Below are 15,014 nucleotides of genomic sequence, written 5' to 3'. Positions count from 1 at the left end.
GATTGCTGCTTTAATGACTGCTGTTTCATCAGAACCTGCTCTGATTAGGTGCCCTACTGATTCACACAGAAGACATATTCTTAAGCAGAGGTGTACAATTATGTGGAGATAATGGAGCCATGTGCCTTTGGGACTCTAAAATCATTATTAGTAATGTATTCTCTGAACTCTTATTCTGACTAGCACACTAAGGGCTCTATTCAATCAGTATCACTGAATCGTTATAGATCGCACGCTAGGAATGGCAAGGTAATTTCCGACATACGCAGCGTTTACCGTGAACGCAGTCTCCGCTAACACGGGAACACATAACTTTCAATCACACTGTGAAGCTGACTTTCCGCAATACCAATTGAATAGAGCCCTAATATGAGAGTCACTGTTGTATCAGATCTGATGATTAACACAATGGGTGGTCACTGCTATATCATTGATTTGTATAATGTCATTATGTCAACAAAGTAGTAATGATGACATGAAGAATCTACAATACATTTGCTTTTAATCAAGGCATTTCATAGTCATACATAGGCCTATATCAACACAGTTTGAGGAACAGTCAGGAAAACCCACAGGTGTCCATTACTAATGACATCATAGTATAAAATACATAAGTACTCACACCAACAATAACAATACAGTAGATAGAAACTAACTAGCATCCATCATTTATCTAACACCTTGAGATAACAATTAAAGAATTTGGCATCAAGTATGACGGATTGGCACTTGTTTCATTTTCTTGAGAAACAGAACAAGTTCAGCATATTAAACATCTCCTCTCCACTGCAGAAATTAGATCACTGAAATAAATATCTTCCCCACTTTCATTATTTCGCATAAGCAGTCATCCGAGTTTAATTTAAAAAAATTGACAGTCAGACCTTTTTAGCTTGTGTAATTAAATAGCCATTTAGCACAGAATAACGAGGAAGGATTTCCGAACACCAACAGCTAGCTAATTGTAAAGTTAATTCTGGCAATCCCTCAGAGACTTAAATCAAGGCTGGCAATCAAATTGGCTAACTGTGTATCTAATGCATCAAGCAGAGGTCTAATTCTAAAAAGGAAGTCCATACTATGATGGCAAACCCATTTAAAGTGGCTATATACATTATACATCTGCAGGTTTTCTGCACCCCCAATAGAGGTGCTGGGCTTCCCCATAACAAACAGAGAAAAACACACATCTTAGAGGATAGTGGGTATTCCTCCACTGTTAGAAATCAGGTGCTCAGATCTAAAATCACTGTATTCATTTGATACATGACTGCATGTATAAAACATATATTTATCCATTATGTAGCTGACAGTAAGCCCTCCCACTGGCATCCCACAAAACAACACACCTGGGCATCATAAGCAGCCTAGTTAGTAAGATATATATATATTTACAGTGTATTCAACCAGGATAATTAACCCTGTGGTTGGTATAGAAGATAATCAGCAAGGAGATCTGGCCTACAGTATTTAAAGCACTTCAAATCATAGCATAATTGAAAACACAGTCATGAGGAGAAAGTTAATTGAATCCATTTGAAATTTTTGCTTATCTTTTTTACACGTTTTAATTGTGTATCTAACCTGTTGAGTGAGATCGCTTCCAGCACAGTTTTCATTTCTCGGGAGAATTATTCCTAGTTCAAATGTACATTGGGCTGTCTTTTTTAAATACAGATGTAAGATCTTAATTTGATAACTCTTTTGTTGCTGAGAATTATTCTGCACCGTAGGAAATGCAAACTTGTCGTGTACTTGAGTTTTAAAAAGGATTCTAAAGATTGCAATTTCCACTTGGAAAAGACTTGATTTGCCCATAACGAAAAATGTATCAAAGCCCACAACAATGTCCATTAATTATAATCCACATAATAATTCACATTTCCTGCTGCCACAGGATTATTTTACTGCTGTAGAAAACTGGCTCAAATTAAAATCCTACATCTGTAGATGAGAAACAAGAAAAGACAATCAATTACAAAAATAGTTGGCAATCCCCAAAATACACTACTCACTTTTTGATTTAATTAAATTTTCATCATAAAAGCACTCAGGCTACATTTTGACCCTGCCTACTACAATCAAGTATTATAAAATCTACTGACAATATTTTAGTTTTTTAGTCATGCCAATGTAAGCCAAAGAAGGGATTGGTTACAACTCAGTGAGCACGCACCCATGTACAGCAGGCATAGCATGAGCATTGAGCACACACAGATGAATCATTTAATAGTATCGTAGCAGATTACAGATTTTCCACAATAACAAAATCCTCACAGTGAGAGCCAAACAAAGTTATATAAAGTATAAGCTTGGAGAAAAGCAATGGTATTGTAGAGAGCTCTATTGTATAGTCTAGGTTAAAACATGACAGGGAATGTAACTCACAAAAACAATGGCTATTTTCTGTAAAATAGTCATGTTTGACATGATTAAATAACTCCATATCTCAAAGATGAATGTTTGTGGTGACCCTTTAACCATCTGCAGAAACAACCTCTGCTTCTTTCCTCTGTCTCCTTCTTGAAATTGCAATCAGATCAGATGTATTGTAATTCATTTTAAAGGACAGCAGAGTACATGCAGAGAGTAGAAGGCTATCCTTCATGTCAAATCATGTTTATTGTAAATATTTTGTATTGTAAATACTTTTCCTTTCTCAGTCCTCTGGCCTAGTGGCTTGTCTACACTGCCAGGAGTGGAAAACACAGGTCACCATCATAATAATGACGTCAGCAAATTATAAGGTTTTCAGGGTCAGAGGGCTGCTAATCGTTCACTCTCCAGCAGTACATAATTTACAAAGTCATGTATGGAGTCACATAAATGTATGTGGAGACCCCTTCAAATTAGTGGATTCGCTATTTCAGCCACACCCGTTGCTGACATGTGTATAAAATCAAGCATACCGCCATGCAATCTCCATAGACAAACATTGGCAGTAGCATGAGAGCTCACTGAGAGCTCAGTGACTTTTCAGTGAACGCTACCTACCCCAATGCATAGTGCCTGGGGCTGTTTTTTATTGTTTGGGCTAGGCCCCTTAGTTCCAGTCAAAGGAAATTGTAATGCTACAGCATACAATTACATTGTAGATGATTCTGCGCTTCCAAGTTTGCAGCAACAGTTTGGGGAAGGCCCTTTCCTGTTTCAGCATCACAATACCCACATGCACAAAGCGAGGTCCATACAGAAATGGTTTGTTGAGATCAGTGTGGAAGAACTTGACTGGCCTGCACAGAGCACTGACCTCAACCCCAGCGAACAGCTTTGGGATGAATTGGAACGCCAACTGCGAGCCAGGCCTAATCGTCCAACATCAGTGCCCAGCCTCACTAATGGTTGAATGGAAGCAAATCCCCGCAGGAATGTTCCAACATCTAGTGGAAAGCCTTACCAGAAGAGTGGAGGCTGTTATAGCAGCAAAGGGGGACCAACTCCATATTAATGCCCATGATTTTGGAATGAGATGTTTGACGAGTAGGTGTCCATATACTTTTGGTCATGCAGTATACATCATACTGAAGCATATGTCTTATACAAATACAACATCTATGTATAAAATTATGTTCAACACCTTTGAATAATGTCACACTCTTTAAAATGTAATGCATACACCCTCCCCCTCTCCCTCTGTCACTCTCTCTTTCTGTCTATCTATCACTCTTGGTAAGGCTTGTGGGTGTTGTGAAACTGAAGTACAAACTGCTAACATATCACTGCATTTACATATTCATGCCAAGCGCTAGGGAAGCAGACGGTGACGTCTGATCTCTATTCTCCAGGTTTTGGACATTGTGGTCACATAACAGACTGGCCTTCCTTCCGGTAGTAGGCTACTGTGGATCGCAACAACAATCAGGATCAAAGGATAATTTGCACATCAAGTTATAGTGGCAACATCAAAGACGCCCTGATCCATAAAAGCATTGTAGTGCTGAATAAAAACTGAATCATAGACTCGCATCCTGTATTGTCTGAGTCACATGTAATTGTAACCATGCGACATTCAACGTCGAGATCAAGAGAGTCCAAAAAGTGAGTCCCTCAAACGAGCAGGTGTTTTTTGACCTGTGCCATATTCAATTGTCCACCACATGATTTACAAGTTGGGCTGTGCAGGGCTTCAGGTTCAGGGAATAGAAGGTTGAGGAGGTGACCAGCTAAGAGACAAACTGCTAGACCAGACGAGACATTGACTTCCTTTCAGATAGTTCTATGTGAATACAGGGAAGACCAATCAAACAGCAAACCCCAGTTATATATCTTTTTTCACGCACATTATCATTCATAGTCTCTTTCTGTGTTAGTCAGAGTACTATTCTGCATCGTCAGGACAGACCTAGAGGCCATGGAGCAGCTTCCCCAGAGGGATCTCTCTCTCCCCCAGCAGAGTGTCTCTCTTCAGGCTGGTGCCCTTATTCACCACCTTGATCTTCACTGCTAGGTTCTTCACCTGCACTGAGGTCACAGAGTCAAAGAAGAAGTCCTCGTTGAACACAGGATTTCGGCTGTTCTTGATGATAGTGCTCCGCTGTTTCTGCAGCTTGCCAGGGTTGAGGTACAGTGACACGCAGCAGTTGATGCTCTTAATGTCGTACATCTTGTCGTAGAGCTCTTCGGCAGCCAGAATGCGAATGCGCAGGCGGGCCGTGCCAGCATCGTAGTCGGCGCTGAGCCTCACCCTGCCGCCCTTGTGTAGGTTGACGGTGTGCTCCCGGTCCGACGGCCCACCGCCATGGAGTGAAGAAGAGTGGAGCCGTCGCAGCACATTGGGACTGGGCTCGGTTGAGCTGCACTCGTCTGTGGACAAGGAGCTGTGGCGGGCAAACGTCCTCTTGGCTTTCACCACCTTTGCCTGTGTCTCGTGGGTGAAGACTTTGAGCAGCGAGGCAGAGCGGGAGAGAAGTGGGGAGTTGAAGGGAGAGGACTCAGCCGAGGAACAGGTATCACTCTCCCCTCCACTAAAGTAGCGGTATGGGTTGTGAGAGGCGTTGAAGTCAGGTGGGTTGAGGTGGTTGCATTCGCTGACGCTGCTCTTCCCCTTCCTCTGGGAGTTGGGAGAGGTCAGGGGGCTGGTCTGGTCACAGTGGAAAAGGGACTCCTTGCGGCGGGTGTGGGGGCTCTCCATCAAAGTGGCAAAACCATATGAAGTCTGGGTCTTGGGGACGTAGGGCAGTGACATAGCGGTCTGAGACTGAGGGTCAGCATTGGTGTCCCCTGCCACCATGTCATCAGCGCTCTCTATCTGGATAATGTGACGGTTGGCGGCCCTCAACAGGTTCTTGGTGTCCCCAGCTAGCTTGGCAACCAGACGCGGGCTGCGAGGGCTGCTGATTTTCTTACTGCCAATGGTCTGCTCAGAAGTCGAGGGCCGCAGCCCCTCCTTCGGCTTGACGACGTCCAGGGTCTCAGGCTCTGGGGGACAGCAGACCAGCTTGGGGGGAATGAAAAAGTCAGGGATCTTATCAGGGGTGAGGACGTTGCTGTAGACTGGAGTATTGCTGTCCTTGACCCCATTCTCCCCCCGCCGGAGAACAGTGGTCTCTACTGACCCACGGATCTTGTCCAGAACCCACATTATCCCACTGGGCTTCACCAGCTGGGATACAAGGGTGTTTCTCTGTCTGGAGGCAAAAGCACAAACATGGCAGCAGTTATGAAATACATGAATTAACACACTGAGTAAATCATATTACAACTGTTGCTATATCTGTGTAAGAAATGGTTAACTGAATCTAAAAACAATGAAATCAATGAAATTGACCCCAATGTGTCAAGTGTATACTTAAGCAATAAGGCCTGAGGGGGTGTGGTATATGGCCAATATACCACGGCTAAGGGGTGTTCTTAGGCACTACTGTGTGGTTCCAGCCCTGAATGCTAATGGGCTGAAAACTGTGGTATATCAGACAGTATACCACGGGTAAGACAAAACATTTATTTTTACTGCTCTAATTACTTTGGTAACCAGTTTATAATAGCAATAAGGCACCTCGGGGTTTGTGATATAAGGCCAATATACCATGGCTAAGGGCTGTGACCTAGCACTCTGCATTGTGTCGTACATAAGAACAGCCCATGGCTGTGGTATATTGGCCATATATCACACCCCCTCGTGGCTTATTGCTTAATTATAGAGGTGTTGAATAAAAACAATATTTAGCAGCCTACAGTGCCTTGCGAAAGTATTCGGCCCCGTTGAACTTTACGACCTTTTGCCACATTTCAGGCTTCAAACATAAAGATATAAAACTGTATTTTGTTGTGAAGAATCAACAACAAGTGGGACACAATCATGAAGTGGAACGACATTTATTGGATATTTCAAACTTTTTTAACAATTCAAAAACTGAAAAATTGGGCGTGCAATATTATTCAGCCCCCTTAAGTTAATACTTTGTAGCGCCACCTTTTGCTGCGATTACAGCTGTAAGTCGCTTGGGGTATGTCTCTATCAGTTTTGCACATTGAGAGACTGAAATTTTTTCCCATTCCTCCTTGCAAAACAGCTCGAGCTCAGTGAGGTTGGATGGAGAGCATTTGTGAACAGCAGTTTTCAGTTCTTTCCACAGATTCTCGATTGGATTCAGGTATGGACTTTGACTTGGCCATTCTAACACCTGGATATGTTTATTTTTGAACCATTCCATTGTAGATTTTGCTTTATGTTTTGGATCATTGTCTTTTTGGAAGACAAATCTCCGTCCCAGTCTCAGGTCTTTTGCAGACTCCATCAGGTTTTCTTCCAGAAAGGTCCTGTATTTGGCTCCATCCATCTTCCCATCAATTTTAACCATCTTCCCTGTCCTGCTCAAGAAAATCAGGCCCAAACCATGATGCTGCCACCAACATGTTTGACAGTGGAGATGGTGTGTTCAGGGTGATGAGCTGTGTTGCTTTTACGCCAAACATAACGTTTTGCATTGTTGCCAAAAAGTTCAATTTTGGTTTCATCTGACCAGAGCACCTTCTTCCACATGTTTGGTGTGTCTCCCAGGTGGCTTGTGGCAAACTTTAAATGACACTTTTTATGGATATCTTTAAGAAATGGCTTTCTTCTTGCCACTCTTCCATAAAGGCCAGATTTGTGCAATATACGACTGATTGTTGTCCTATGGAAAGAGTCTCCCACTTCAGCTTTAGATATCTGCAGTTCATCCAGAGTGATCATGGGCCTCTTGGCTGCATCTCTGATCAGTCTTCTCCTTGTATGAGCTGAAAGTTTAGAGGGACGGCCAGGTCTTGGTAGATTTGCAGTGGTCTGATACTCCTTCCATTTCAATATTATCGCTTGCACAGTGCTCCTTGGGATGTTTAAAGCTTGGGAAATATTTTTCTATCCAAATCCGGCTTTAAACTTCTTCACAACAGTATCTCGGACCTGCCTGGTGTGTTCCTTGTTCTTCATGATGCTCTCTGCGCTTTTAACGGACCTCTGAGACTATCACAGTGCAGGTGCATTTATACGGAGACTTGATTACACACAGGTGGATTGTATTTATCATCATTAGTCATTTAGGTCAACATTGAATCATTCAGAGATCCTCACTGAACTTCTGGAGAGAGTTTGCTGCACTGAAAGTAAAGGGGCTGAATAATTTTGCACGCCAAATTTTTCAGTTTTTGATTTGTTAAAAAAGTTTGAAATATCCAATAAATGTCGTTCCACTTCATGATTGTGTCCCACTTGTTGTTGATTCTTCACAAAAAAATACAGTTTTATATCTTTATGTTTGAAGCCTGAAATGTGGCAAAAGGTCGTAAAGTTCAAGGGGCCCGAATACTTTCGCAAGGCACTGTAAATAAGAGGTACAGTTGAAGTCAGAAGTTTACATACACTTAGGTTGGAGTCACTAAAACTCATTTTTCAACCAAATTTCTTGTTAACAAACTATAGTTTTGGCAAGTCGGTCCGGGACATCTACTTTGTGCATGACACAAGTCATTTTTCCAACAATTGTTTACAGACAGATTATTTCACTTATAATTCACCGTATCACAATTCCAGTGGGTCAGAAGTTTACATACACTAAGTTGACTGTGCCTTTAAACAGCTTGGAAAATTCCAGAAATTTTGTCATGGCTATAGAAGCTTCTGATTGGCTAATTGACATAATTTGAGTCAATTGGAGGTGTACCTGTGGATGTATTTCAAGGCCTAACTTCAAACTCAGTGCCTCTTTGCTGGACATCATGGGAAAATCAAAACAAATCACTCAAGATCTCAGAAAAAAATTGTAGCTCTTCACAAGTCTGGTTCATCCTTGGGAGCAATTTCCAAACGCCTGAAGGTACCACGTTCATCTGTACAAACAATAGTCTGCAAGTATAAACACCATGGGACTACGCAGCCATTATACTGCTCAGAAAGGAGACGCGTTCTGTCTCCTAGAGATGAATGTACTTTGGTGCAAAAAGTGCAAATCAATCCCAGAACAACAGCAAAGGACCTTGTGAAGATGCTGGAGGAAACAGGTACAAAAGTATCTACATCCACAGTAAAACGAGTCCTATATCGACATAACCTGAAAGGCCACTCAATACGGAAGAAGCCACTGCTCCAAAACCACAATAAAAAAGCCAGACTACGGTTTGCAACTGCAAATGGAGACAAAGATCGTACTTTTTGGAGAAATGTCCTCTGGTCTGATGAAACAAAAATAGAACTGTTTAGTCAAGGTGACCATTGTTCTGCTTGGAGGAAAAAGGGGGAGGCTTGCAAGCCGAAGAACACCATCCCAACCGTGAAGGACAGGGGTGGCAGCATCATGTTGTGGGGGTGCTTTGCTGCAGGAGGGACTGGTGCACTTCTCAAAATAGACGGCATCATGAGGATGGAAAATTATGTGGATTTATTGAAGAAACATCTCAAGACCTCAGACAGGAAGTTAAAGTTTGGTCGTGTAACAGTATAACTTTAGACTGTCCCCTCGCCCATACCCGGGTGAGAACCCGGGACCCTCTACACACATCAAGAACAGTCACCCACGAAGCGTCGTTACCCATCGCTCCACAAAAGCCGCGGCCCTTGCAGAGCAAGGGGGACCACTACTTCAAGGTCTCAGAGCAAGTGACGTCACCGATTGAAACACTATTTAGCGCGCACCGCTAACTAAGCTAGCCGTTTCACATCCGTTACAGTCGCAAATGGGTCTTCCAAATGGACAATGACCCCAAGTATACTTCCAAAGTTATGGGAAAATGGCTTGAGCACAACAAAGTCAAGGTATTGGAGTGGCCATCACAAATCCCTGACTTCAATCCTATAGAACATTTGTGGGCAGAACTGAAAAAGCGTGTGCGAGCAAGGAGGCCTACAAACCTGACTCATTTATACCAGTTCTATGAGGAGGAATGGGCCAAAATTCACCCAACTTATTGTGGGAAGCTTGTGGAAGGCTACCCAAAATGTTTGATCCAAGTTAAACAATTTAAAGTCAATGCTACCAAATACTAATTGAGTGTATGTAAACTTCTGACCCACTGGGAATGTGGCGAAAGAAATAAAAGCTGAAATAAATAATTCTCTCTACTATTGTTCTAACATTTCACATTCTTAAAATAAAGTAGTGATCCTAACTGACCTAAGACAGGGCATTTTTACTAGGATTAAATGTCAGGAATTGTGAAAAACTGAGTTTAAATGTATTTGGCTCAGGTGTATGGAAACTTCAGACTTCAACTGTATGTAAAGAATCAGGGATGCAAACTGGTGAGGGCCCAAAAAAGTGACACTTTTTTTTTCTTCTTCACTGAAACATGGAAAAAAATCCCTGCTAGAGGGAAATGCAGGTTTTAACTAATTAAACAACCAAGAATATGATCTACATGATCAGTCTGTGTGTAAAATAAAGTGGTTCATGTGAACCTAACTCACAGCTAAAAAATGTAAAGAAAGCAATCCAATGTTATTTGTTGCCTAGACTTCACTACAAATGACACTCAAGTCTTGAGAAAAAAACAATACCCTAATATTGCAGTTATCCGTAAAATGCTTGTGACCACACACATAAATGGGAAAAAAACACAAACTTTGGAAAAAAACATCTTAAAGTAGAATGAAACAAACAGGCATTCTATTTTTACTCTATTATAGTGGCCACTATAGACATCATCAAGTGCACAAAGCTACATGTGTGCAAAAATAACGTTCACTGAGTAAAACAATATATAATCCCCCCTCACTCACACACACATGCTACTGTCGAGTTCAACACAACAAAAACAATATCTTCGGAGTACACTGCACATTATTACATTGTACACTTTATGCCTGTGGACATCTGTTCTACAATGTGCCAGCAAAAGCGAGAAAGACGGAAAGTGTGTGGTTTTCTTTTCACATCTATAGTGGCATCCAGTTTAACACCAGGCCCAGCTCCAGCTCCACTTGCTTAACAAGCAATGCCTCATTTCCACCTAATTCTCTCAATCTGAAAATGAACCACATACTGTATAGGGAAACATTAGTTAACAGATAGTGGTTAGTTCGTTAGTTAGTTAACATTTCACACAGATTTCCAGGGTCCAGTAAGCAACTAACGCGTTATAACTTGAGGAACAGTGTTGTGCCGAAAATCTCCCCCCTGCCAGAATCCCCCTCCCCCTTCGTGTGAACGCGCACGCACTCAATTCTTCATTGCTGCAATTTGCTTGCTGGTTGAGATTACTGATCACGTTCGGCTGCGTTTCATTTTATATTTTATGTGGGTTTGGTCTCGGGGGAGGAGCAAGTCATTGTCTGCAGTTTTCGGTTTGGCTATTTGTTACAAGTGTATTAGTCTATAAATAAATATATTTGCCTAAATTCGTCATCTATCCATGTCTTATTCAACTAGTAGTTGTTCTGAAATGTTTATTGCTTCCCTAAATGTTACTCCCCCTCTCCCCTTCTAATTTCCTTAACTTTGTGGCTAGAGTCAAATACTTTCTGTGGCACACATCAGAGTCAAATACTTTCTGTAGAACAGGCAGGGGGAGATTTTCGGCACAACAACGGCAAGGTGTCGTATACCAGTTAATACTATATAGAATTGGTTAGGTTAGTAATGTTAGCTAATTTGATGGTGTAACGTTAGCTAGCTGTCTACGTTATTAGCAAGCTAATTTTCACACCATGAACTCAATTATTTGATCAGATAAATTGGCTAATGTTGCTCAAAATTTCTCTGGCTAGCTAACGGAGAATTCAATCCAGCTAGCAAGATACTTAACAATGCTAATACCTGTTCCACCACACTTTCTCCCTCACCTCAAACTTTCCAAATGACAGTAATTTTTCGGTTACACCAATCACGCAGGTCACCTATTTTGGATTCAAAACGCCGAATTTCACCGAAAGGTGACTAGTTTGCGTCCCTGAAAGAATACATGCAATGTTAGCACATGATTTATTTACAAAGGCTAAGAAAACACTATTATTTGTACTCATACAGTAGTATATTCATACATGTTGTCTAGGTAGCAATGAGTATATGTCAACATGCTGCACAGGATATTACTCCTGTGGAATAATAAAGACTGCTGCATTAGTCAGAATAACACATGTAGCCTTCACTCATTTTAGAACCACTGTTAAGTTACTTGAGGTTTGATTTGGTTCGTTTTAAAAATTTTACGTAAAAGTAAACACCCTTAATAAGCACATTGAAATCCACTTTATTAACAGTCATGGTATTCTATTATATTCTATTGTATTCAGTTAAGTTACATTACCTGACATGTTGTGCATATTAACTACGATGTGGAAGATAGGACAAAATTATAGGCTAAAGGTCTGGTCTGTGATGAATTTATAATAACTCTGCCTTTATAGAGAATCAAGACGGATCTCCTTAGATTTTAGCAAAACGTGGTGCACTGGAAGAAAGTCAATGTATTATTTAAAAAGTAAATCATGTAGTAGTTTACATTAGCCTATGCCTATCTTAACGCGGAAATAAAGTGCAACAAGTGAAAATTAGAAGTTTATATGCTCTCGGTGCCGAAATATATTTCATTATGCGCTCTTGAGTGAGACAAATATTCAATTTTAGACAACGGTTGAATTCAGCTTAATAAACTTACTGAAGACGTGGAGGCTGCTTTGTCGAATTGATTCTTCCGTAACAGTTGTTTTCTCCCGCCTCCTCTGGACCACGCACTGTTTGCAGAACCATATAGTCTCCCCCGCACCCTAGAGATCGACTTGCGATAGATGGAATAATATGATGCTTTTTATACACTCTCCCGGGCGATGCTGGGTGCCGACCAATAAGAGAAAATGATGAGATCCTCAAGAGAGCCAGTCACAATCACTGAAGCTCATGAATTAGTCAGACTATACACTCTTACAGGACGTGTTTATATGATATATATGAAGGAATCAACAGGCTTTGAGCACACAAGTTTAGACATGAGTATAAACTTATTAAGTTGTTCTTGTTGTGTTTAGATCGCATCATGCGGAAAGTGGCATCAATAATTGACCAGTTGATCATCCCTCATGAGTAATTACCCTATGTAGTTAGTGTGAAGAGTGACCATTAATTTATTTGATGGAGACAAATACAATTAAAACAACAACAATCTATATCAGATACACTGCAACATCAAATAGTTTGCACCAATTTCCTGCATCAGTCAAAACCATATAGGCTTTAAAATAAAAACATGATACACTGGTGGAAAAGAGAAGGAAAAACATACAGCAAAATGACAAAATGGTTAACATGTGGCTCCCATCTTACAGTTTTCTCGATCCGTTTTTCACTTTCTGTATAATGCAGACATTTCCAGTGATTTAGAGTTCCAGACATGAATCAAGTGCTGTTTCACATAGTGGAACTCTCAATGGAACATGATTTGACATGGCCAAATATGTTTAGACATTTATTGTGATATAGGTTACTGTATACCTACAGCAGCAGAACGTGAACTCAGTGGAGCATATCCCAGTGCAGCTGGCTGTATGATTTAATTTACAGATGTTTGGTCCTTCTTCAGGTTTAGATCAACCCATCTGTTTCCCTGGAAACCTTGCCTCAGCAACAAATACATTTTCTGTGTCTAAAAATGGGAGGAAGAAGACTCTTTAGAAAAGATCAGGTGGATGATGGCGAAGGCACATAGGCCCACAAATTGTTTTATCAAAGAATCTAGGTTTGAGCGCAGCACAATATCCTGAGAAAAAAGGTCAGTGACTTGCTACTACAGACACTTTTCATAAACATTTCAGTTTGACCTTTTCTATTGCATTCTTCACTTAGTTGTCAGTTTATTTTCTGAAAAGGCCTCGTAACTGTCAGAGGTGCCACTCTGTGGCCCATGAATTGTGTTGTGAAATACAATGAACATTTCATCAGCATGTCATTTATTCTCCCAAAATATAACCATTGCTTCTATTCTTCCTTACCTGTTTGTGAGAGGTATAGCCAGACACACAGACACCTATGGAAACCTACAGGCACCTCATTGCTCCTGGGGCAGACAATGCCCTTTATCTGTCCCGCACCTAATTGAATTGGGTGCTGACACACAAACAGGAGGCCCTATAGTAAATTAACAATTGGATTAGACTTTTAATTGGAATTGTCAGTCTCTTTAACCATAACACACCTGACTCTTTAACAGAGAGACTGAAGAGACATAACTTAAGGCTGTAGGTAGGTACACTGGCCTTATGACAAACACAGTCTTAACTCTGACACTTCATGACTCAACCTGTTCTGAACAGGTAAACACATGTACACTCTAAAAATAAAAGGTTCCTGGAGGATCCTTCAGGGGTTTTCAAATTGAAACTGTGGGGGAACCCCAACAGTTCTTCAAATGACCCATTTTAATGGATCCTCAAAGAACCTTTTGGGGCTAATATCTGAACTACCCCCTCCCCTATTATTATTATTATTATGATCTGCGTAACATACCAATACCAAGTATTATTATGAATAATAATAATATGCATAAAAATAACAATAACAATATTTTAGTTGTCAGTGTTTATGATTTTAGTGGCAAAGCAGAATTAAAAAATCAAAATACGAGGTAAACTCCCAACAGAGCCCCAAGTCCAATGGGTATATCCTCTGGCGTGTTGATGTTAATGTATTGATGTTCTCTGTATCCATAGCCAGAATAATTCTTCAGTGCATGGTGATCAAATAGGTTTTCTGTTATATTCAGAGATGTCGGGAGGGTAAAGTCTGTGAATAAAAAAAATGTAATTATACTGATGATTAACAAAACATGCACACAAAAGTATACATACCTTGGTTTTTGTGGTAAATGTGAATGAAAAAAAAACTGTTTTGATAATGGTTTTCAAACATATACCTTGTCCATAATGTAGAGGCCTATGGGATATTCATTGAAGAGGTAAGGAAGGAGGATGGTAAATGTGATCTGCATAACATACCAATACCAATTGACATACTGTACCTTTGTATGTGTTCTCGTCTGTATACCTGCAGACGGACACAAAAATGAGTCATCTGCACCAATACAGATAGCCTTCAACATATTCTTATAGCCTACATATTGTTACCACTTTGTTGATTGATATCCATTGAATTGTGTCCATTTTCTGTCATAGAAAGATTTGCACAAATATGAAAAGATAGATAGTATCATCAGAAAACAATATACATTTTGATCATACAAGGGACAAACCTTACCTTACATTGAGGAGATCTTTACATTTTTCAGTTAAGTGCCTGCACCTGCTATCCTTTCAAATTCAATCCAGGTTCCTGCAAGAACCCCCACCAACTAAGGATTTTCCTCGATGAACCCCACCTCCTATGGGGTTCTTGGAAGAACCTTTTGGGGGCAGATTTCAGTGCCAAGAACCCTATGGTTCTTCAAAGAATTTGAGGATCGTAGGAGAACCCCTGTTGAACCCCTAACTTTTAGAACATATAGGATGACAAACATCTTAGCTTTTGACTATCATTGTATGCTTTGCTGCAACCATGTCAAACCGTTACAGTCCACCGCCAGTGTAATTTGTTATGACATAACCCAGCTAATTT

General features: G+C 40.7%; 1 protein-coding gene across 1 annotated transcript; it reads right to left on the bottom strand.

Moving 5' to 3' along the window:
• Window positions 1–485: 485 nt before the first annotated feature.
• LOC135556496 (C2 calcium-dependent domain-containing protein 4C-like) lies at window positions 486–12,169 on the bottom strand. The gene is made up of 2 exons (XM_064989741.1): window positions 12,070–12,169; window positions 486–5,627 (listed from the first exon to the last, which is right to left on the bottom strand). The coding sequence occupies exons 1-2, from the start codon at window positions 12,159–12,161 to the stop codon at window positions 4,343–4,345; spliced, it is 1,377 nt and encodes a 458-aa protein (XP_064845813.1). The 5' UTR covers window positions 12,162–12,169; the 3' UTR covers window positions 486–4,342.
• Window positions 12,170–15,014: the final 2,845 nt, after the last annotated feature.

This window comes from Oncorhynchus masou, chromosome 15 (assembly GCF_036934945.1).
Source record: "Oncorhynchus masou masou isolate Uvic2021 chromosome 15, UVic_Omas_1.1, whole genome shotgun sequence".
Lineage (NCBI taxonomy): Eukaryota > Metazoa > Chordata > Actinopteri > Salmoniformes > Salmonidae > Oncorhynchus > Oncorhynchus masou.
Note: the sequence above shows the minus strand (reverse complement) of the source record. Positions and strands in the feature narration are given on the sequence as shown.

Bases quoted from the DNA above. Each gene is read 5' to 3' on its own strand.
- LOC135556496 (XM_064989741.1), bottom strand. From the start codon at position 12,161: ATGGTTCTGCAAACAGTGCGTGGTCCAGAGGAGGCGGGAGAAAACAAC. The intron at 5,628-12,069 runs GTAAGTTTATTA...TTTTGCCTCCAG, and splicing joins AAGCAGCCTCCACGTCTTCA to ACAGAGAAACACCCTTGTAT.